This window comes from Arabidopsis lyrata, assembly GCF_000004255.2.
Source record: "Arabidopsis lyrata subsp. lyrata unplaced genomic scaffold ARALYscaffold_5, whole genome shotgun sequence".
Classification (NCBI taxonomy): domain Eukaryota; kingdom Viridiplantae; phylum Streptophyta; class Magnoliopsida; order Brassicales; family Brassicaceae; genus Arabidopsis; species Arabidopsis lyrata.
Window position 1 is genome coordinate 19077990 of NW_003302551.1, and position 22447 is coordinate 19100436.

Genomic DNA, 22447 nt, shown 5'->3' on the forward strand with positions numbered 1-22447 from the left:
CGTTTTGGAATTGGTTTCACTTTGGTGATTTGAGGAGTGTTTGAGTAAGAAGATTGATTCTTAATATTATGTTTTTCCATGGCAATAGGTATATGCCAATGATGGAGCTTGGTGTGTCGAGTAACATGTTTGATATCAAGAAGAACGCTTTGAAGAAGCTGTCTAAGCAACAGGTGAAAAGTTGCATTTCAATACTCTCTTCGTCTTTCGTTTCATTCTCATGCGTTCAATCTCTTTCGTTTTAACTCACAAACTAAGTCTTCCTATGTTCAGAGTGCTTATCGAATCAAGCTTTTATCGTCGTACAAGGAAATGGTGAGTGTGACAATGCTAAATCTTGTAAATTTGGGAAATTTATTCTCTTGTTATTTGGAATCTATAAAGAAAACTTTAGAAAAATGCAGGTAGCCGTTGTTGTTGAGATGGTAAATGCAAGCAGATCTCTGAGATGTTATACCAAGCTAGGTACCGAGTCACTTGTATAGTTCTCTTGCTCTAAGGAAGATTCAAGTGATGCTGGAGTTTGTGGTGGCATCCCTGTATTTAATTTTTGGAATGTCTCTACATTTGGTAAGACCCAAAAACAAAAGTTCAATAGTTGATTCTCATGTGTGGTCTCTAAGGTTTGGTACTTGCCATATTGATATGATCACAAAGAAGATGGCTGAGGAGTTTGTGGAGATGTTCATACGCGAAGTAATGATAAAGGTACTGTCTATTCCTAAGTCATGCATATATCTTGGACTCTAGATCAACTTTTGATCATTTTCTGAAAATTAACAGGGATTGCTCATAATGGAACTTATCTCTTTAAGCACTGAAGTTCCTCAACCCATCTCATAATGAGATAGGAGGAGATTCTATTACTCCTATCTCATTAAGTTATTCCATTATTCCCGTTTTGCTTAATATCTCTTTGGTCTCGGTTTTTATCATTTTATTGTTGGTTCATGTCTAGGCTCTTTTTTTTGGTTTTCTATGTTTAATATAGTTAATTTGAAATTGGCCTTCGTTTTTGCAGATTTGGGCAGAATTTGAAGCGGAGGAAACTGATCGCAACTTTAGCGGCAAAATAGGTTACGTGAGCATGTTTCTAAAATATATATTTTGGTCTTTAACTACTCCAGGTTGGATCCTGGATTGGAGAAGGCGGCCTCTTTGCTGTTGTAAATACTCTTGTCTGCGACAAACTTGAATAAATCAAGTTTCTTAGCTGGACCCGAGAGAGATTTAAAGGTATGTTTCTATTTCCTTCTTTAGATGGAATTTACTCATATACTTGGATTCACTTTCGACATATCTGATATCTGGATTTCCTTTGTTTTTGGTTGTGATTGTTGATGGTATATTGACTAAGAACTAACATTCATATGTGCATGATTAAAAAAAAAAGAAAGAAGATCATGAACTACACTTGGAGAACATTGAAGCTCTTCGAGAAATGCATGGCTAAGATAGAACAGTAATTGTTTGGTACTGTACCAACTAGCGGAAGATGTGGCAGTGAGACAGGACTGCAAGAAGTGCTTGAATCAGGAGGAAGGTAAGGTAATGAAGATGGTTAACATAAGAAGTTTGAGACATTGAGATATTGGCTTGGGCTTCAAGATGAAGAAGAGAGCGATCGTGAGATGGTTTGGTGAAGGAAGACGAGAAGCATGTTTCAAAGCGGATGTTCTTAACCGTCATTGAGATAGAGAGTGGTGGGTAATATTGGACTTCTTATAAAAACAATTTTAAGAAATGTTGGCAAAAGTGTGTCAAAGTGTCCATCTCCCATAGACAAAATGGTTTGTGTAAAGGTGGAGAACTTGGTTTGTTCCTGGAGGAGACAGTGATGACTTGATATGTTAAGAGTTGATATCGGCGAACCAGAACATAGCTTTCACGATGGTGTAGGTGGAGCACGTTGGTGTACTGTAAAGAGACGAGCACGTTTCGTTGTGTATTATTTGTCAACGATTTTTATCTACCCGTGTAATACGAATGGGAAAGCAAGTACCAACCGACTAATCGACACCAACTAAATTTATATATCTAAAGGTGAAATTTCTATTAACTTATACTATAGAATATCCAAATTCATACGAATATGTTCTTTCAGTTCAATTCAGTCATAGATTATTATTTTGATTCCTTGATTATCAAGAAACAAATGACTGAAGGCGTCTGGTGCTGACAAGTTTATTTTTACATATTTATTTTAATATCCAGTTTATATATTATGGACCTTTGTTGCAACGTAATGATTAGGTTTTTGTTTGTGGATTATTGTTTGATCCATTAAAGTACAGGTTTGATTATTAGTTTAGCTCACTAATCATTATTGTGAACAATAAGGTCGGATTGTTTTATGGTTCTTGAATTAGTTTACATTTTTGACGTAACATTCTCTCTATTTCCAAATTCAAAATGAAAGAATAAGAGTGTTTCTTTGAATTTGAAAAAATGTTATTCATTTTTTCATATTTGAAAGTGCACTTTTTAAAATTATAATGATATTTTGACTTTTACTATTTTGAAAAGCATTCAAAATACACCCTAATTCGTTTTCAGCTTATTGTTTGAAAAACTTAACAACATATATTTTTAATACATATTGTTTGTTTTTAGTATTATAATGAAAAGTAAACCGTATGTGTGCTGAAAGTTGCAGGAATGCGGAGTCGTTTTGTGTTAAGGATCACAAAAATTTATAGTTATTAAGCACATTTTGCACTTTTGCAACGGAGTCTCGGAATCTCAAGTGCAAAATGTGTGATCCTTGCCAGCAAAAAAATACCACATCCTCCAAAACTCTAGACATGTAGGGTTGAACAGAACCTGCTTGCATATACGTGCAGTAGTTCTCCTTAAGACACCTAATCAAACCAAAATAACATATTTAAAACAAACATTTGAAAATTACACAACATATACACAATTACATATTAATATATGTAGGTCAACACCTTGAGAATACTCTAATTTTGCGAATCAAATCACACAGACGATGATATGACCACTACATTTTTCTAACGATAAGCCAAAATTTATAGAAGACGAATTAATTTTTAATGATTAATGACAAAACTACCTCGAAACAAAAGAACACGTCTGGTTTATTATCCTGCTTCCTGAAAGAATTTCAAAATTCAATTATAACAGTTTATATTCTTTAAACTAATATTTTTCATAGATAAAGCATAGATAAAACCAAATTCCACACATGGGGAGAGCTTACAGAGAAGCAGGAGGTGATCCCGAGACTCCGTTGCAAAAATGCAAAGAAAACACTCATCAGATTGAATTTATTCCCAAGAAGCCTGTCTTTGATGAATGGACAATTATTTAAGTGTCTCAAGAGAGGAAGAACGTCAGGTCCAAGAAAGTAGCTTAGCCCAAGAGCAAAACAACTTTTGTCGAGAATAAAGCCTAGAAAAAAACAAATTTCACACCTCGGAAGCGCTCACAGAGGAACATGAGATGATTTCGAGACTCCATTGCAAAAGTGCATAGACAACATTCATCAGATTGAATTTATCCCCACGAAACCAGTTTTTAACGAGTGGTCTATTTTTTAAGTGACTAACCCACATATTAAAAACATGCTTAAACACATCACCTTTGAACCAAACTAAGGCAATGTGGAGAAAAAATCATGACACACAACATCAACCAAAATCCAGGTTTTTATTGCATTTTTTTATGCAACTATCATTATTTTAATAATATATCTATTGTTTAAATATATCATTTTTCTCATTTATGTTTCTATTATATATATTATGATTAAACACTATTAATTGTTCATTACTAATAATGGTATTAAAATCCCTACAACCCCGCGCCGGGCGCGGGGACCGCTCCTAGTAAAACCAAATAAACCAAACTGAACCAAATTCAAATTATCCATAAAATAGTATCACTAAAGATGCTTAATTAATTAGCTTTTTTTTTTGGGCAAACTATCGTTAATATTAAAACGAAACAGAGAGTAGAGTATATAAGGTTTCAAGAGTGGATAAGTCTAGGATCCCAAAGTAAATTGTAGACAAAAGAGTATAAATCAACAAATTCAGGTTAAAGAAACTTAAGCAACTAGAGAGGGACCAAAATTCACTACATGCATAACTTAATTTAGCAGGAAAAAAACTTGAGCTAGCTGGATCTTGCAAGGTCTTAGAAGCATTAGCAGATCTATAGCGAGTTTCAACTTTGCTTCTTCGTCTGTTGCATAAGCAAGAACTTTGACAAGCTCAAGACATGGCAATTTCTCCAGGAGATGTTTCATTTGCTCCAACTCTCCTTTAGTTCCTAGGAATTTGGTTATCTCTAGGACTTTCACAGGACACGACAATAAAAAAAATAATATCCAGACAAGCACTGGCAAACAGACTCTATTCCTTGTCCACGTCCTTTGTAGTGCAAGGGTCCCTGAAACAAGATGAAAGATTAGAGAGATTGAAAAATTAGGTGTGTATCCTTTAGGATATTTTTTGAAAATTAATATGAGATTTTTTTCCAAAAAAAAAGTTTGTGGTTATCGTCATACTTTGATGACTAGAGTCTCTAGATTTGGAGATCTTTTAAGCAGTAATGGCACAAGTTTCCAGCATGATCCCAACTTAGTTGCAATAGATAGACGAGACAGGTTCTCAAACACGGGGATTGCTTCACGGAAGGAATACAAAATCTGAAACAAAATCAAAATCAACTAGTCATCAACCAATTTCAATCTTTGCATGCATCAAGATTTTTTTTCATACTTCTAACAAAAGTTTAATTCTTATAACCCATGAAGCAAAACAAAGATGCATCATCTATAATACATTACAGAGAGACGAAAGAAAAAAAAGTACCTTCAAGGTTTCATGAGAAGACAAGTCCATGATCTCAACATTTCTTAACCCTTTGATAAGATTCGTTGGGTTGCCATTGTGTGGAATTTTTCTCAAAGCAAGAGTGAGCTTAACTTCGAAAAGGGCGTCAAGGTTAACAAATGGATGCTTATCCGAAACAAAACCAGAGTACTTTAAGTAGACAAGACTCGGAGTATCAAAAGTAATGCTCCTGAAATCAGACCTAATAGAATCATTAGAGACTTCACAGTCAATGGTAAGTCTCTGAAGGGTAGGGGATGTCACGGTGCGACACCATTTCCAATGTTCCCAATGCTCACCAACTATTGATATTTCCTCAAGAACATGGCAAGCAGAAACAAGTGCTTCAAACGAACAACCATGCTGATGATCATAGAATCGAACACAATCAAGAAAAAGAGTCTTAAGAGCTGGAAGAGAAGCATTCTCAGGAACCATAGCAATAACAAACCCTATTCCTAGTTTCAGTTTAACAAGTGTCTTGCAAGAGAAGACCTCTAAAGGCAGTGAAAACTCACTTTTAGTGATTATGTCAATATGAAGAAGATCCAAGACACCACGACTTAGCACATTACGTATCCAAGGGTTGATAAGAGCTGAGTCAACAACATTCTGTCGATATTTCAGAGAGAATTTCTTTAGTGGGGAGTTGCCTGACACAGCCAATACTCTTTCCAAGAAATCTATGAAACTCCATGGAATACCAAAATCAGAATCTCGATAGTCAAAATCTTTTTCTTCAAATCGAAGATTTGGTAACAAGGCAAACAGATTTCGCCATCTCTTTGATAGAACAGATGTTAAAGCAGCTTCCTTTGTCGAGTGAAAGGACAAGATGTGGTAAATGATGTCATCAGGTAGACTACTGATCCAATCCATTTTCTTTTTTGGTAAACCCTAACTAAGAAGAAGAGATAAAAGGGAAGGAAGCAAAGCGTCAAATAATAGAAGAAGAAACTTCTCATTGATTTTGGTATTAGAGAACGGATTGGTTTGGTTCGTTTTTTAAACAGAACCAAAATCTAACCGAGGATACTATGATCGGTTAAAATTAATTACGTCTTATAAGATATTGATTCAAACATTAACTTAACACGACAACGAGAAAATTAAAGGAGAGAAGAGATATGAGAACATAAGTCAAATAAAGAAGCTATGCAAAGCAAATTGATGCAGAAACTCTGAATCATACTAGTCCAATGGAAAACAAAACTCAGATTCAGAGTTGGAGCCAAATTTAACTTGTTTATAAGGTCATGTATTGAGAATTAGTTGTTTGTAAATAATAGATTTATTGAATTTGGAAGGGTTGTTTAGAGTTTGTCAACTATGTTATTCCTTCATAAATGAATTGTTGCAGACATAGAACATAAGTTTAATTTAGTATTATATTTATGCTTAATGATCTTATTTTTATGCATATAAATTCGATTGAAGATCAGTTAAGACATTAGACACCAACAAAGAACACATTAATGTTGAAACGAGCCTCAGAACAAAATGTAGACAGAGAGAGTAGATTAAGAGATTCAGGTTTGAACAAACTTAAGCAACTAGAGAGGGACCAAAGTTACACTTGATGCATTAGTTAGTTTATCAGGGAAAGAACTCTAGCTGGATCTTGCAAGCTCTGGGAAGCATGGGCAGATCTGTGGCGATTTGCAACTTTAATTCTTGATCGCTTCCCCAAGCAGAGACTTTGAGCAGCTCAAGACATGGGAATTTCTCCAGGAAAAGCTTAACTTGCTTAAACTCTCCAATAGTTCCCCAAAAATTGTGTATCTCTATGACTTTCACAGGACATGACAACAGAAACGAATATCCAGACAAGCACTCCTGACTACCATAGTCATGAAAATAGTGCGCGGAGGGACCCTGAAACAAGATGAATGATTATAGATTGAAGACTGCTTGGAATGTGTATCTATAGGGGTTTTGAAAAATTTGCCTTTTTCCAAAATACTTTCAAGGTTTCAGTCATACCTTGATAACAAGTGTCTGTAGATTCGGAGATTTTTTAAGCAGTAATGGAAGAAACTCCCAATAGTTGTACTCAGTTTTAATAGATAAACGAGACAGGTTTTCCAACACTGGGATTGCTTCACCAAAGGAACTAAAAATCTGGAGACAAAATAAAAAGTCAACTAGTCATCAACCAAAACCTCAAGATTTCAATTCTTATAACCCAGGAAGCGAAACAAGGATGCATCTATAGTTCCTGAATATCCTCATCATGCTATTTTATCTTCTCAAGTTGCAATAATATACTACAGAAGAACAGAAAAGAACAGAGCACACTTACCTCACAGGTTTTCAAAGTCGATAAGTCCAGGATCTCAACATTTCTCAACCCCTTAATCAGATTTGTTGGATTTCTTATGTTGGTAACAATCCTCATACCCATTAGATTAAGCTTAGCTTCCACAAGGGAGTCGAGATTAACAATTGGATACTCATCCGGAAGAAAAGAAGCGTAGTCTAAGTAGGTAAGACTCGGAGTATCGAAAGTAGTGCTCTTGAAATCGGCATCACAAAAACCTCGACAACCAAGACAGCTAATAGTAAGTCTCTTAAGGGTCGCAGATGACACGGTGCGACACCATTCCCAATCTTCAAAATCCATACCACGAATCAATAATTGCTCAAGCACACGGCAAGCAGAAAGAAGGGCTTCAAATGCACAACCATGATTATCGAACCGGATACAATCAAGAAAGAGACTCTTAAGAGCTGGAAGAGAAGCACTCTCAGGAACCATAGAAAATAACAAACCCTCTTCCTAGTTTCAGCTTAACAAGTGTCTTGCAAGTGAAGACAGCTAAAGGCAGTGGAGTCCTACCTCTAGCAATTACATGAAGATGAAGATGATCCAAGACACCACGACTCAGCACATTACTTATCCAGAGGTTGATATGAGCTGATTCAACATCATGATGATAATTCAGAGTGAATTCCTTAACCGGTGAATTGCCTGACACAGCCAATACTCTATCCACAAAATCACAGAAACTCCTCAAAACATCTAAACCAGTATTCCCATTAAAAAGGTCTTCGTCTTCTTCTACAAAACGAAGATTTGGTGTGCAAGTAAACAGATTCCGCCATCTCTTGGAGAGAAGAGAAGTTGAAGCAGCCTCCTTTGTCGATAGGAACGACAATGTGTGGCAAAGAATCTCATCAGGTAGACCACTGATTCTATCCATCACTTACCAAACCCTAGAACACTATTTCGAATGGAGTTTTTAACAACAAGATTCCAACATCAATCACAGACTCCATAAGCTCCCAGCAGTTTCAACGCCTATACAGTCATACCCAATGCAAAATCTACAAACACAGAGAAGATACATAAACTCGATTTAACCATAAGAGATAGAGATGAGATTTGAGAATAGAAGAAACCCAGTTAAACAAGTCAAATGAGAAGCCACACAAAGCAAATTGACGCCGAATCTGAAAAGTTAATGAGAAGTTATGAATTCACTTCGGCGTTTACCTAGGTACATTCGCCAAGTCCAACACTTTCAGCTTCTAGAGACGCAAATGCAACCAAATTAGGGTCGAATTGGGAGGGAAGAAAGCTAAATCGAAGATTTAGGGTTTCTGGAAAACAAAGGCGTTCGCTGAGAAATATTGTTTCTACGGCGGGAATGCCGGGAATGTTATGGTTGGAGTCGGAGCGGAAATGTCACAAGTAAACCATATTACTTGGTTTAAAAACCGGTCCAAACCAAAACCAAAGCAGGCCAGAAATTAGAAGCAAAACCAAACCTAACCAAAGTTTATTCTCAAGTGATGTGAAATTGTCAAGTTGCCTGCCTCCTAGCTGTTTGCAAATTCTTTAGTTGTTGGGCCTATTTGTGCATGTCGTCGTATCTTCTTCGCTTGTACCGGCGATTCAACAACACTCGTGCTCTTTTTTCTCTAGTAAACCCCTAAATCTTCCTGAATTTGAGTATTGGACTTCGCGTATGTGCTGAGGACCAAGGTAGGTGCCGTGATTAGCTCAAATTTATGCTTCTACTGATTGTTTTTTTTTTTTGTTCAAAGTTTCAAAATTGATTTGCCTTGTGTGGTGGTTTCGTATTTTTCTTGTTTACTTTGTCTGTCTGTTTTCGCTCATATTTTTGGTGGCGAGGGTCATGTTTGAATCTGTTTCTATACGAGTGGAACTGTTTGGTAATTGTTGATTTTGGGAATTTTATGTCTGTATTCCTACAGAGTCGATGGATCGGATCAGCAGTTTACCGGACGAGCTCCTTTGTCATATATTGGCCTTCTTTACGACAAAGGAGGCTGCTTTGATTTCGGTTCTCTCTAAGAGGTGGCTCAGTTTGTGGACACTTGTCCCTAATCTTGAAATTGATGACTCTGCCTTCCTTCATCCTGAAGAGGGTAAGCGGGAAAGAGATGGGATTCTTCAGAGCTTTATGGATTTTGTGGATAGAGTATTGGCAGTGCAGGGTGATTCTCCCATCAAGAAATTCTCCCTCAAGTGTCAAACTGGTATTGATACAGGTCGTGTGTTACCTTGGATATGTAATGTGCTGCACCGTGGTGTTTCAGACCTTGAACTTTTCCTCCAGTTTCCTAGGTATGATTACCATTCCTCTTCCGAAGATGAATATTTTCTGCCTAAAGAGATGTTTGTCAGTAGGACACTTGTTGAGCTGAAATTAACAAGTGAGTTTGGTATTGATTGGTGGCGTGGAAGTAGAGGCACTTTCTTACCAATGCTTAAAAGTCTAGACATTTACACGGATAGGATTTCATTAGGTGAGAAGCTTGAGATGTTTCTTCCTTCTTTCCCTGTGCTTGAGGAACTATACATGGCTGATTTTGAGTGGAGTGAGTCGGATGAATCCGTGTCAAGTACAAGTCTCAGGAAGCTAACTATCTCTGGCGGTTTTGAAGACTTTCAGAATCCAAAGAGCATTTCATTTGATACACCAAGTCTGGTTTTCTTGGACTACTTTGATATTGTTGCAGAGGACTATCCAAAAGTTAACTTGGCAAATTTAGTTGAGGCTCGACTCAACCTTATACTAAGTGATGATCAAATCGAGCTAATACGAGCGCCAAATGATGAAGATGAAGTTTTCCTGCGTCTTAGAAATGTGTGGAAGCTCATGAGTGGCATAAGAAATGTTCAGAAACTTTATTTTTCTGCAGATACCCTCGAGGTCGGTTGCTATTTTGTTTTTCTTTTGTAGTATTTTATTCGTTAGTCTCAAGGACATGAAGAAACCGAACAGCCTCATCTAAATTCTGAAGCATGCGATTCAAATTTATGTTAGTCTGAGTGTACATTTTCTTATGCTAAGTCCTTTCACAGATTTCAATGCAGAATCAAAGGTCATCTCGATGTTTTAAGCCTCCTGTTTTCAAATTGGGAATTAATCCTTGAGATTTTGAAACAAAGATTGCAACAATGTAATGTCTGCTTTCTTTTTTTGTCTTGTTTCAGTTGCTTTCTCTATGCTGTGAATCATTTCCGGTGTTCAACAACCTCAAAATTTTACGTATAAAGAGTGCCGAGGATCGAGGATGGCAAGCAATGCCTGTTCTCTTAAGGAACTGTCCACATTTTAGAAACTCTAATCATTGAGGTGTAAACACAACTCATTTTCTTCAAACATTTACAAAGACAGAGTTCATTGTTTGAAGTCCCTTATTGTCTCCTTTCTGCGTTCAGGGTCTATTACACAATGTGACTGATAAATGTGGGGATGCTTGTGACTGCATTTCTCGGGAGGATAAAGGTCGTTCGCTCATATCTTGTCCAGTGAAGAAGTTGCAGATCAAAGGGTTTCGAGGAACAATTAGAGAGAAAGAGATGATAAGGCATTTCTTGGAGTTTTGCCCGTGTTTGGATGAGATGGAGATAGATGCCGAAGAGAATGATTCTACAAACTTTGAAGTGCCTAAAATTTTAAAAATTGTCCCGTATAAGCTCCAAAACGCGGTCTCTACAGAGATAGTTGGACATTGGAAGAGTTCGGCACAATGTGGGGGTTGGTCCCATACCCAGATGGATGAGATGTACTCGGAGGTATATTTGATTACCGTTTTCAATCACAAAAAATTACTACAGCTTTGAATTCACTAATTGTTTTTTTTTTTTTTCTTTCTTTTTCCTACAGTTTGCTCCCCACAATAAAGAGTGTATCTATGATATGGCCTTCTTCATGCATGGAGCTTCTTCCCTGGTACCTCCTCCTCTGCCACAAGAGACGTCTCAGGACTCTCTTCAGATGCAACTAGATGCTGCTAAAGCCAAACATGCGGATCTGATGGAGAGGCAACGAGGCTACGAAGCTATGTTCGACATGATTGTCGACCAGAACCCAATGCTAGCATCAGCGTTGAGGGCTCGAGAGGCAACTGACTCAGAGCGAGCAAAGGCGTCGAGTGGTGAGGAGATGACCGAGAAGAAACGGGACTTTGATGCTCTGTTCGATATCATTGCCGAGCAGAACCCAATGCTAGTGTCAGCATTAAGGGCTCGGCGTGCAACAGACTCAGAGCGAGCTGAGACATCCAGGGATCAGGAGATGACCGAGCTCAACCAAGCTACGGCAGCAGATTTTCTTCCTCGAGACGGAGAATAAATTTATGATTGTCAAAACATTTTTTTTTTTTTTTTTTGTTTGTTTGTATTACTACGGTAACAGTTTTATTTTAAAATTTTAGACCTTTTGATAGTTTACTAATATTTGGTTCGGTTTGTGTTTATTTAGATTGAATTCCGGTACAGAGTTTCTTCCTCTAAAATATGGATCTTTCATATCTTGGCTTCTCTCTCGAAATCCAAACTATCTACCCTCGATTTCGGTCGTAAGCTAACTATTCGCTTCTGTTTCTACTGATGTTATACTCCTTTGAAGGTATCTTAGATCATTTTGCGTTTTGGTGGATTCCTATTCACATTGTTAAATTTCGATCAATCGTTTCTCTGTTTATGTATGGTTGATGTTCCAATAGCTTTGTGTAGTTCAGAGAATGGATCTCTTCAGCAGTCTACCAGATGATCTCCTTTGTCATATATTGTCCTTCCTATCCACAAAGGAGGCTGCTTTGACATCGGTTCTCTCCAAGAGGTGGCGCTATCTCATTGCTTTTGTCCCTTATCTCGAGTTTGATGACTCTGTCTTTCTTCAATCAGGAGAGGGTAAGCGGGAAAAGGAAGGAATTTTGCAGAGCTTCATGGATTTTGTGGATAGGGTATTGGCTTTGCAGGGTGATTCTCCCATAGTGAAATTCTCACTCAAGTGTAAAACTGGTGTTGACTCAGATCATGTGGATCGTTGGATATGTAATGTGTTGGCTCGTGGTGTTTCGGACCTTGATCTTTTCATTGATTTCAGAGATTTATATTGTCTGCCTCACGAGGTTGGTGTCAGTAGGACACTTATTGAGCTGAGAGTAGGAAGTGACTCTGATCTTTATTGGTGGCAGAAGGATTTATGCTTACCGATGCTTAAAACTCTCGTTCTTGACTCCTGCGGGTTATGTACTGGTCAGTTTCAAATTCTTCTTCTTGCTTGCCCTGCGCTTGAGGAGTTAGACATGACTAATACACGGTGGAGGGATTCCAATGTGACTGTGTCTAGCCCCATCCTCAAGGAGCTGACTATTGATCTCCATGGTTGTCATAGACTAGTAAATCTGAAGAGTCTTTCATTTGATGCTCCAAGTCTTGTTTACTTTTATTACTGTGATTCTCTTGCGGAGGACTATCCACAAGTTAACTTGAAAAACTTAGTCGAGGCTCAAATCCACCTTTTACTAACTCAAGGTCAAATCGAGCAAGCAAGAGCACTAAATAATGAAATGTTGGTGGATGATGTTTTCCCTGGTCTTGGCAATGCGTGGAAGCTCATTACTGGCCTAAAAAATGTTCAACAACTTTACTTGTCCCCTGATACTCTTGAGGTCAGTTTTCTCTCTTGTAGTGTATATCTGGCTGGTTGGGAGGATATAAAGACATCAATTATTCTAATCGCGTGATTTCTAGTGTCGTTTTGTCTCGTTTGCAGGTGCTTTCTAGGTGCTGTGAAGCGATGCCGGTGTTCAACAACCTCAAATTGTTAAGTATTTGGAGTGACATGAATAGGGGATGGCAAGCAATGCCAGTTCTTCTAAGGAACTGTCCACATTTAGAAACTCTAATCATTGAGGTAGACCTCCTATAATCCATGAAACTTTGTTTGTGGACAAAACATCCGCTAAAGATGCAGTTCATACTCGCAATAACTTTATTGTCTCCTTTTTGTGCTTTCAGGGACTATTACACTATGTGACTGATAAATGCGGGGATGTTTGTGACTGCATTTCTCGGGGTCACAAAGTCCATCCGCTCACATCTTGTCCAGTGAAGAAGTTACAGATTTATGAGTTTCGCGGAACAATTAGAGAGTTAGAGATGATCAAGCATTTCTTGGAGGTTTTTCCGTGTTTGAAGGAGATGGAGATATATGCTCACGAGAATTTTCCTACACTATTTAAAGACCCTAAAATGGTTGAACGTGTCGGGAAGATGATGAACTTCTACAATAAGTTATCGAGTTGCAGTGTTCAATTACTAGTGCGCGGTCCCTTGTAAGGAAAGTGGACTGCACTGAAGAATTTGTGGGAATAAACACAGCTCATAGTTTTGGTCAAAGTCTACTTAGTCTCATTGGTATTCTGTTACGTTTTTGCTATTTTTCAAAATGTTACATTGTCACGAGGCTTAACTTCCTTCGGTAATCTTTTGCATTGTCATAATGATGGGGGATAACTGAAAGTCTGAAACCATTCAAAATAGAAACATTCATAAGGCAAAAGAAGAAGAAGAAGAAGAAAATTCGTTTGGAATTTCAAACCAGTTAACAAAACTGAACAATTTCTGAAGGGACTTTGGCAAAACTACGAGCAAGTTATGTTCTTCGTAGAATTTGTGCAGTTAACTTGTTATACAGAGACTCACAGACCATGATTTCGACATTGCAAGTCAATGACTTCTTGTAGAGTTTCATCATCTGTACTTGAAGATCAATAACTTCAGGGACATCGGGCTGTGTAAGACCATACCCTTGATCACTGATTTCTATCTCCTTCAAACACGGAAAATAGTCCAAGAAGTGCTTGATGATCTTTATCTCTCTCATTGTTCCTCTAAACCCTTCAATCTCTAATCTCTTCACTGGACAAGTTGAACGCGGACAAACTTTGTCCTCCTGAGAAATGCAGTCACAAACATCCTCGAATGTATCTGGCACACAATGCGAAAGATCCTGAAAGCATAAAGGAGGGATAAGGGATTCAAATTATGAACTCTATTTTTCTACAAGTTTGACAGATAAGTTGTGTTTAATACCACAATGCTTAGAGTGTCTAGATGTGGACAGTTCTTTAGGAGAACTGGCACTGCTTGCCATCGACTCTCACCCCTCCTAAGTCGTAACAATTTGAGGTTGTTGAACACCGGCATCGACTCACAGCATAGAGAAAGCACCTGAAACAAGACGAAACCCAACTAAACATTTTGCAATCACATGTTTCAAAACTAGACCTTCTCTTGTATGTCAAAAAATGGGAACAAATTCTGGTTTTCTTACTTTTATATCCCAGTGATTAAAGATATTACCAGAGAAAACAACATAGCATACTGACCTCAAGAGTACTAGAGGTCAAGCAAAGTTTCTGAACGTTTCGTATGCCATACATGAGCTTTGCCACATTACCAAGTCGAAGAGCAACATCATCCTCATCATCTTCTAACCAATCATTATTTGGGGCTCTTGCTCGTTCGATTTGATCCTTAGTTACTACAAGGTTGATTCGAGCCTCAAAAAGATTTTGTAAATTAGCTAAGTGATAGTCTTCTGCAACAGAATCAGAGTAGCCTAAGTAAACAAGACTTGGTGTATCAAATGAAAAAGTGCCTGAACCAACGCTGGATTTAATTTTTAGGGTCTTGAGGCTTGCACTTGACACGGTCTCATCCGAATCTAATCCCTTTATATTAGCCATGTCTAATTCTTCAAGGGCAGGACAAGCAGGAAGGAGTATTGCAAACTTATCGACACAAAATTCAACTGAATCAAGAACAAGAGTTTTAAGCATCGGTAAGAAAATGCTCTCAGTCCACCAACCAAGATCAATTCCACTTCCAATCTTCAGCTTAACTAGTTTGTTGCTCTCGAAACCACTTGAAGACAGCCAATATCTATCTCCAAAAACGATGCATAGATCAAGGTCCGAAACACCACGCGCCAACACATTTTGTATCCAAAAATCCAGATTATCTGAATCAACACCAGTTTGACACTTGAGGGAGACTTTATTAATGGGAGAATTACCCTGCAAAGATATAATTCTATCCACAAAATCCATGAAGCTCTGTATAATTTCGGGCCGATCCCGTTTACCCTCTTCTGGATGAAGAAAGACAGAGTCATCAATGTCAAGATCAGGGACAAGTGTCCACAAATTGAGCCACCTCTTGGAGAGAACAGATGTCAAAGCAGTCTCCTTTGTGGTAAGGAAGGACAATATATGACAAAGAACTTCGTCTGGTAGCCTGCTAACAAGATCCATCTTCTCTGCAGTCTGCACACAAAAAAAAAAAAGGAAGAGGTACATTAAGTCATATAACTGTACAAATCACAAAGCTTTTTATTAGAAGATCAGCGATACATAATTGAACAACGAGTTCCACTGTGCAGGATCTACAAAGTACAAAAAGAGGAAAATGTTTGATAGTGAAGCAAAAAGTTGGAATTGATAAGCTAAAATGGTAAAACAAACAAGAAATTTAAGAACTTCTACCCAAAACAAGAGACGGGAGCTAAAACCCAATTAAATAACACCAAAGCAGAAGATAATGAGTAAAATTTTGGAATATACCTCGTTACAAAGACCAAGTCCAAGACCTAAAATTTAAGGATTTCAGTGAAGGCGTTGGCGATTTCTACCTGTTTTGCTAAAGAAGACTCCAAATCTAAAGACACTCGTCATCGAGGTATGACCATAATCTTGCAAGTTTATTGACTAACCGCAATTTCCAAAAGTCCTTGCATTCTCCTAAATATTTAATTTCTACTAATCGTCCCGCTTGAGTCAGGGTCCATTGCACTATGATGATGATGAAGAAGAAGAAGAACCTGAATACTATTGCGAGTGTTCATCGGGATGTAATTGTCTATTGTCATGTCCTGTAGAAGTCCTGGAGATCTCCAAGTACAGTGGAACTACCAAAGATCTGGAGAGAGTGAAGTATTTCTTAGGGAAGCTGTCATGTCTTGAGCATGTGAAACTTGGTGTTCTGGCAAGAGGCGGCGACAAGGAAAAATTGAGAATCACCACTGATCTGCTAATGCTTCCTAGAGCTTCGGTCAATTGCAAGATTCAGATCAAGTTTTCTAAAAACTACTACTAACTCATCCACGAGGAACAAACTTTGGTCCTCCTAGTTGCATAAGTCTGCCTGTAAACACTCTTGCTGGTTTATTACTTTGTTGGAGTTTACTTGTTATCTTAGTCTGATCTTCTTTCTAAGACTTGTTTTGATTTTGCTTTAATGGGTTTTCTTATGATCTTACTCCAAAATGACAATTTATCACCCATGAACAAATCTAAAATTACAGCAGAAGTGTACTTAAGCTAAGGTTTGTTTGTTGTGCAAGACTTCTCTATGAAGGCCAATTCCTAGACAAGAAATCACTTTACTCAGAACTCAGAAGTCAACATCACAGCATAATTTTTTTGCTAGATAACTTAACCTCAGAATGTATAGATAACTAATTTGACAAACTTGGTTACTTTTTTGACAATGTAGGGACTACTTTTTGCTACCAGCGAGCTCTTTCGCTTAAGAGTCTGAGAAGATCTGTGAGAACTGAGAAGTTCAACGCAAGTAAAAAGGTAACCAATTATAGCCGTAAGGATTTTCTTTTACAAAACTATAAAAACTGTGTCCAAATGCATTTCAAAATTTTAACCAAATAAACTACTCTGTTTTGGGTCAACTATCGAAACATCCATTCGACACCTTTTAGTTTCCAGAAAAAAATCAAATGAAACATGGCTTTAGCAAAATCATGAAAACGTTTCATACTCGTAGACTTCACTGTGCAGTCCATTTCCTACGCATGTAACCCCACACCAGGAAGTAAACATCACAACTCGATAACTCATTGTAGAGCTTCAATATCTTCTCAACATACTCAAACGCTCCAGGATTTTCAAAGTTTGTAGGACCATTTTCTTCAGCAAATATCCCCATCTCCTTTAAACATTTAAAAGACCTCAAGAAGTGCTCAATCATATTTATCTCTCTCATCGTTCCTCTAAACCCTTGAATCTCTAACTTCTTCACGGGACAAGAAGTGAGTGAACGACCTTTGTCTTCCCGAGAAATGCAGTCACAAGCATCCCCGCATTTATCTGTCACATAGTGTAAGAGACCCTGAAAGCATAAAGAAGACAATATGATCATTGAGTCTGAACAACATAATTAACAAAATGTGTTGTCCGAGTAGTTTCATGGTTTATAATTGACCTCAATGATTAGAAATTCTAGATGCGGACAGTTTCTCAGAAGAGCTGGTACTGCTTGCCAACCGCGACCCTCGTCACTCTTAATACCTAAGGTTTTGAGGTTGTTAAACACCGGCATTGATTCACAGCATAGAGAAAATACCTGAAAACAAGAAAAAAAAATCCAACTGGATACTTCGCAATTAATCTTTCACAAATAGACCAGAGAGAGCAAAATAGAAAACTGACCTCCAGAGTATCAGCAGTTAAGTAAAGTGTCTGAATGTTTTGTATGCCATTCATGAGCTTCACGACATTGCCAAATTGGAGAACAACATCACCCTCTAACAAATCATTATTTGGCTCTCTTACCCGCTTGATCTGATCATCTTTTACTATAAGGTTGATTCGAGCCTCACATAACTTTCCCATTTTGACTAATGGATAATCCTCGGCAACTAAATCAGAGCAGTTTAAGTAAAGCAGACTTGGAGTGTCAAAAGAAATGCTCTTTGGATTCACATAGTCTTCACAACCGGTGCCAAGGATACTTAGCTTCCTGAGGCTTGCACTTGACACGGTTTCGTCAGAAGCCGTCCACTCCATATTAGCCATTCGTAATTCCTCAAGCACAGGGAAAGAATGAAGAAACCTCTTCATCTTACCCCAAAGAATCAAGTCCGAGTCAATATAAAGGCTTTTAAGCATTGGTAAGAAAGTACCTCCCTTTCCACACCACCAATCAACACAACGATCACTTCTTATTTTCAGCTTAACCAATGTCCTGCTGACGAACATCTCTTGAGGTAGCATATCCTCATCCTCTTCGATATCCTCCAAGGAATAATCAATGAAAAGATCAAGATCCGAAACACCACGCTGCAGCACATTACATATCCAACGATTCACATGATCTGGAAGAACACCAGTTATACATTTGAGAGAGAATTTATCAATGGGAGAATCACCCTGCAAAGCCAGTACATTGTCCACGAAATCAACGAAGCTCTGTCGAATTTCATGCCTTTCCGCTTTACCCTCTTCCGGATGAAGAAATTCAGAGTCATCAATGTCAAGATTAGGGACAAGTTTCCAGAGATTGAGCCAGCTCTTTGAGAGAACCGAAGTCAAAGCAATGTGCTTGGCGGGAAGGAAGGACAAGATATGACCACGAACCTCGTCTGGTAGATTGCTGACACGATCCATCTCCTGTACATGAGATTAAAAGTACATTATTACATATCTACAACTAGAGGAAGCTCTAACAGTAAGGTAAAACATGAAATTTGACAGCTTTTCCCCCAAAAGATGAGAGAGGAGAAATGGGAACAGAGAAAAACCTAATTCACAAATCACAACGCAAGTAAGAATCCACCCAAAGAAAACTTTAAATGAAGAAACAGAAAATTAGTAGAAACAGAGTGAAAACTTGAGCATTTACCTCGCTACGAATGGCTTAATCGAAGATCCAAATTATGGTGATTTCAGTGAAAGCTTCCAGTTATAAGAGAGAGAGTTGGGAGTGCTTAGTCACTAGTTTCTATGGCAGAGGGGAAAGTCACAGACTTTCAGTTCGACAATACATGCAAATGCATCGGAGAAGCCGAAACATCCAACTTTAAGAAGAAGAAGACAACAGACAAACGAGGGTTTTTAAAATTAAAACTACGGTTGAATGTTGGTCCTACTTAAATCACCGGTTTAATTGGGTAAACAAACCGGAACTGATTTTACTTTGGGCTGCGGGATTATGGTAGAACAAACGTGAATTCGTGATGATGCTATTTAATTTTTGATGTCTCATCAGCTTCTCAAAAACATTTGCATATGTTCTCCAACTGAAAGTTTGAGAATTTTATTTTCTTTAGGTTATGGTTATCATATTCTGGCCTGAACTGGTTTGGTTTTGTTGCGAACATAATTACTTGTTAAGTTAGTTAATTTTATTACTTGTAAACACAGATCGAGAAGGAGTATAAGATCAGCAGCAGAAACAGAAGAGAACAGTTAGCTTCCGCACCTACCGTGTACAGATGCAAAGTCGAGAGAGTAGCCAAGATATGAAGGTCCAAGTTTAGAGGAAGAGTTTACAAGCCGCTTCGTTTCAGGATGTTGAACCGAAATTCGAACTAAATAAACACAAACAGAACCAAATTGGAAAAAAAAAACAATCGCAAATCTATTCTCCATCTCGTGGCAGAAAATCTGCTGCCCTAGCTTGGCCGAGCTTGGTCATCTCCTGATCCCTGGATGTCTCAGCTCGCTCTGTGTCGGTTGCACGCAGAGCCCTTAGTGCCGATGCTAGCATTGGGTTCTGCTCAGCAATGATATCGAACAGAGCATCATAGTCCCGCTTCTTCTCGGTCATCTCCTGACCACTCGACCCCTTTGCTCGCTCTGAGTCAGTTGCCTCTCTAGCCCTCAACGCTGATGCTATCATTGGGTTCTGGTCGACAATCATATCGAACATAGCCCGTTGCCTCTCCTTAAGATCCGCAAGCTGAGCTTCTTGGTCCCGTAGCCTCTCCTTAAGATCCGCAGCTTCAAGTTGCATCTGAAGGTAGTCCTGAGACATCTCTTGTGGCAGAGGAGGAGGAACTGGGGAAGAAGCTCTACGCATCATGAAGACCATATCATAAATACGCTCTTTATTGCGGGGAGCGAACTGTAAAAGAAAAGAAAAGACAGTTAGTTTATTCAAAGCTGTCATGATTTTATGTGATTGAAAACGGTAATCAAATAGTATACCTCAGAGTACATCTCATCCATCTGGGTCTGGGACCAACCCCCAGATTGTGCCGAACTCTTCCAATGTCCAACTATCTCTGTCGAGACCACGTCGTAGAGCTTATAGGCAACAATTTTTAAAATTCTAGGCACTTCAAAGTTTGTAGAATCATCCTCTTCGGCATCTATCTCCATCTCATCCACACACGGGAAATACTCCAAGAAATGCCTTATCATCTCTTTCTCTCTAATTGTTCCTCGAAACCCACTAACCTGCAACTTCTTCACTGGACAAGATATGAGCGAACGACCTTTGTCTTCCCGAGAAATGCAGACACAAGCATCCCCACATTTTTCTGTCACATAGTGTAAGAGACCCTGAACGCAAAAAGAAGACAATATGATTATTGAGTCTGACCAACATCTTTAACAAATGTGTTGTCAAGTAGTTTCATGGTCTATTAATTGACCTCAATGATTAGAAATTCTAGATGTGGACAGTTTCTCAGAATAGATGGCACTGCTTGCCAACCCCGACCCTCGTCACTCTTAAGACCTAAGATTTTGAGGTTGTTGAAAACAGGCATCGATTCACAGCACTTAGTAAGAACCTGAAAACAAGTAAAAAAAACCAACTAGATACTTTGCAATTATTCTTTCACAACTAGACCAGATATAACAAAATAGAAAACTGACCTCGAGAGTATCAGCAGTTAAGTAAAGTTTCTGAATATTTTGTATGCCGTTCATGAGCTTCACCACATTGCCAAATTGAAGAACAACATCACCCTCATCATCCTCCAACAAATCATTATTTGGCTCTCTTATCCGCTTGATCTGATCTTCATTTTTTACTATAAGATTGATTCGAGCCTGAAATAACTTCCCCATTTTAACTAATGGATAATCCTCCGCAACTAAATCAGAGTAGTTCAAGTAAAGCAGACTTGGAGTATCAAAAGAAATACTCTTTGGATTTTCAAACTCTTCAACACCGGTGCCGTGGATACTTAGCTTCCTGAGGCTTGCACTTGACATGGTTTCACTTTCATCTGATTCCCGCCACTCCATATTAGCCATGTGTATTTCCTCAAGCACAGGGAAAGAATGAAGAAAGTCCTCCATCGCACCACAAAAAATCAAGTCCGAGTCAATATTAAGACTTTTAAGCATTGGTAAGGAAGCGCCCATCTCCCAATGCCACCACCAATTAACACAGTGTTCACTTCTTAATTTCAGCTTAACCAGTGTCTTACTGACGAACAACTGTAGAGGTAGCCTATAATCATCCTCTTCGGTATCCTCGTCGGAAAAATCAGTGAAAAGATAAAGATCCGAAACACCACGCTGCAGCACATTACATATCCAACGATTCACATGATCTGGATGAACACCAGTTATACACTTGAGGGAGAACTTCTCAATAGGAGAATCAGCCTGCAAAGCCAATATTCCGTCCACAAATTCCACGAAACTCTGTCGAATTTCATCTCTTTCCCCTTTACCCTCTTCCGGATGAAGAAAATCAGAGTCATCAATGACAAGATTAGTTTCAAATTTCCACAGATTGAGCCAGCTCTTGGAGAGAACCGAAGTCAAAACAGCGTGCTTGGTGGGAAGGAAGGACAATATATGGCACCGAACCTCCTCTGGTAGATTGCTGACACGATCCATCTCCTGTACACGAGAATAAAAGTACATTACTACATCTAAAACTAGAGGCAGCTTTAACAGTAAGGTAACATTAACCAATTGGGAAATTTTAAACAACTTTTCCCCAAAAGAGGAGAAGTGGGAACAGAGAATAATCCAGTTCACAACGCAAATAAGAATCCACCCAAATAGAATTTTGAACCCAAAAGAGAATATAAGCAGTAGAAACAGAGGAGATTAGTAAACTTCAGCATTTACCTCGTTACGAACAGTAAATCCAAGATCCAAACTTTGGGAATTTCAGTGAATGCGTCCAGTGAGAAGATAGCTTAATCGCTAGTTCCTATACCCGTAGACGCGAAGATGTGAAGAAAACGCGAATACCCAGCGGAAGGTAGAGGGGAAAGTCCCAAACTTTCAGTTCGACAAGACATGCAAATGCATCGGAGAAGCCGAAACCAAATTTGAGGCTTTTGCATTGAAAGCGGACACCACTACACCAGTAAGGTGGTGACCCAGTCGAGTTTTGGCTCCGTTTCCGGTTTAATTGGGTAAACGGGTAAACCAACCGGGACTGCTTGAATTTGGGCTGTGGAAGTATGGACTATGGTGGAACAAGTCAGGCCCAAGTAGAAGCCCAGTGTCAAACAAAGAATCTTTTATTCTTCTTCTTAAACGTT

The 22447-nt window shown here is 38.5% G+C and overlaps 6 protein-coding genes, 1 long non-coding RNA gene and 1 pseudogene across 11 annotated transcripts; 3 read left to right on the forward strand and 5 right to left on the reverse strand.

Moving 5' to 3' along the window:
• Positions 1–3923: 3923 nt before the first annotated feature.
• LOC110228222 (F-box/LRR-repeat protein At3g58980-like) lies at positions 3924–5745 on the reverse strand. Of its 2 annotated transcripts, none has more exons than XM_021024904.1 (3): positions 4842–5745; positions 4535–4675; positions 3924–4416 (listed from the first exon to the last, which is right to left on the reverse strand). In XM_021024904.1, exons 1-3 carry the CDS (start codon positions 5739–5741, stop codon positions 4324–4326), a joined length of 1134 nt encoding a protein of 377 aa, XP_020880563.1. In that variant the 5' UTR covers positions 5742–5745; the 3' UTR covers positions 3924–4323. The 2 variants fall into 2 exon arrangements, with proteins under 2 accessions (XP_020880563.1, XP_020880564.1); XM_021024905.1 differs by having other exon boundaries at positions 4334–4416; positions 5065–5745.
• Positions 5746–6264: 519 nt separating this feature from the next.
• Positions 6265–8508, reverse strand: LOC110228219 (annotated as a pseudogene).
• Positions 8509–8703: 195 nt separating this feature from the next.
• Positions 8704–11616, forward strand: LOC110228195 (F-box/LRR-repeat protein At3g58940-like). The gene is given in 6 exon segments (XM_021024836.1): positions 8704–8850; positions 9084–10045; positions 10330–10449; positions 10451–10471; positions 10558–10914; positions 11006–11616. Coding segments are annotated over 5 exon segments (1923 nt in total). The 5' UTR covers positions 8704–8850; positions 9084–9088; the 3' UTR covers positions 11474–11616.
• A 36-nt stretch (positions 11617–11652) lies between these two features.
• Positions 11653–13604, forward strand: LOC110228210 (F-box/LRR-repeat protein At3g58900-like). Of its 4 annotated transcripts, none has more exons than XM_021024875.1 (4): positions 11653–11749; positions 11857–12797; positions 12902–13042; positions 13147–13604. In XM_021024875.1, the coding sequence occupies exons 1-4, from the start codon at positions 11731–11733 to the stop codon at positions 13465–13467; spliced, it is 1422 nt and encodes a 473-aa protein (XP_020880534.1). In that variant the 5' UTR covers positions 11653–11730; the 3' UTR covers positions 13468–13604. The 4 variants fall into 4 exon arrangements, with proteins under 4 accessions (XP_020880534.1, XP_020880536.1, XP_020880537.1 ...); XM_021024877.1 differs by having other exon boundaries at positions 11862–12797; XM_021024876.1 differs by having other exon boundaries at positions 11661–11749; positions 11847–12797.
• A 93-nt stretch (positions 13605–13697) lies between these two features.
• On the reverse strand, positions 13698–15813 carry LOC110228209 (F-box protein At3g59000-like). Its single transcript, XM_021024874.1, has 4 exons — positions 15756–15813; positions 14520–15458; positions 14224–14361; positions 13698–14140 (listed from the first exon to the last, which is right to left on the reverse strand). Exons 2-4 carry the CDS (start codon positions 15444–15446, stop codon positions 13784–13786), a joined length of 1422 nt encoding a protein of 473 aa, XP_020880533.1. The 5' UTR covers positions 15447–15458; positions 15756–15813; the 3' UTR covers positions 13698–13783.
• Positions 15784–16429, forward strand: LOC110228236. Its single transcript, XR_002331806.1, has 2 exons — positions 15784–15870; positions 15973–16429. It is a non-coding gene; the product is annotated as an uncharacterized LOC110228236 (long non-coding RNA).
• Positions 16430–16765: 336 nt separating this feature from the next.
• Positions 16766–19221, reverse strand: LOC110228205 (F-box/LRR-repeat protein At3g58930). Its single transcript, XM_021024865.1, has 4 exons — positions 18829–19221; positions 17637–18596; positions 17410–17550; positions 16766–17316 (listed from the first exon to the last, which is right to left on the reverse strand). Exons 2-4 carry the CDS (start codon positions 18591–18593, stop codon positions 16975–16977), a joined length of 1440 nt encoding a protein of 479 aa, XP_020880524.1. The 5' UTR covers positions 18594–18596; positions 18829–19221; the 3' UTR covers positions 16766–16974.
• Positions 19222–19315: 94 nt separating this feature from the next.
• LOC9312553 (F-box/LRR-repeat protein At3g58940) lies at positions 19316–22357 on the reverse strand. The gene is made up of 5 exons (XM_021024835.1): positions 22026–22357; positions 20811–21791; positions 20585–20725; positions 20136–20492; positions 19316–20052 (listed from the first exon to the last, which is right to left on the reverse strand). The coding sequence occupies exons 2-5, from the start codon at positions 21786–21788 to the stop codon at positions 19567–19569; spliced, it is 1962 nt and encodes a 653-aa protein (XP_020880494.1). The 5' UTR covers positions 21789–21791; positions 22026–22357; the 3' UTR covers positions 19316–19566.
• Between the last annotated feature and the right edge of the window lie 90 nt (positions 22358–22447).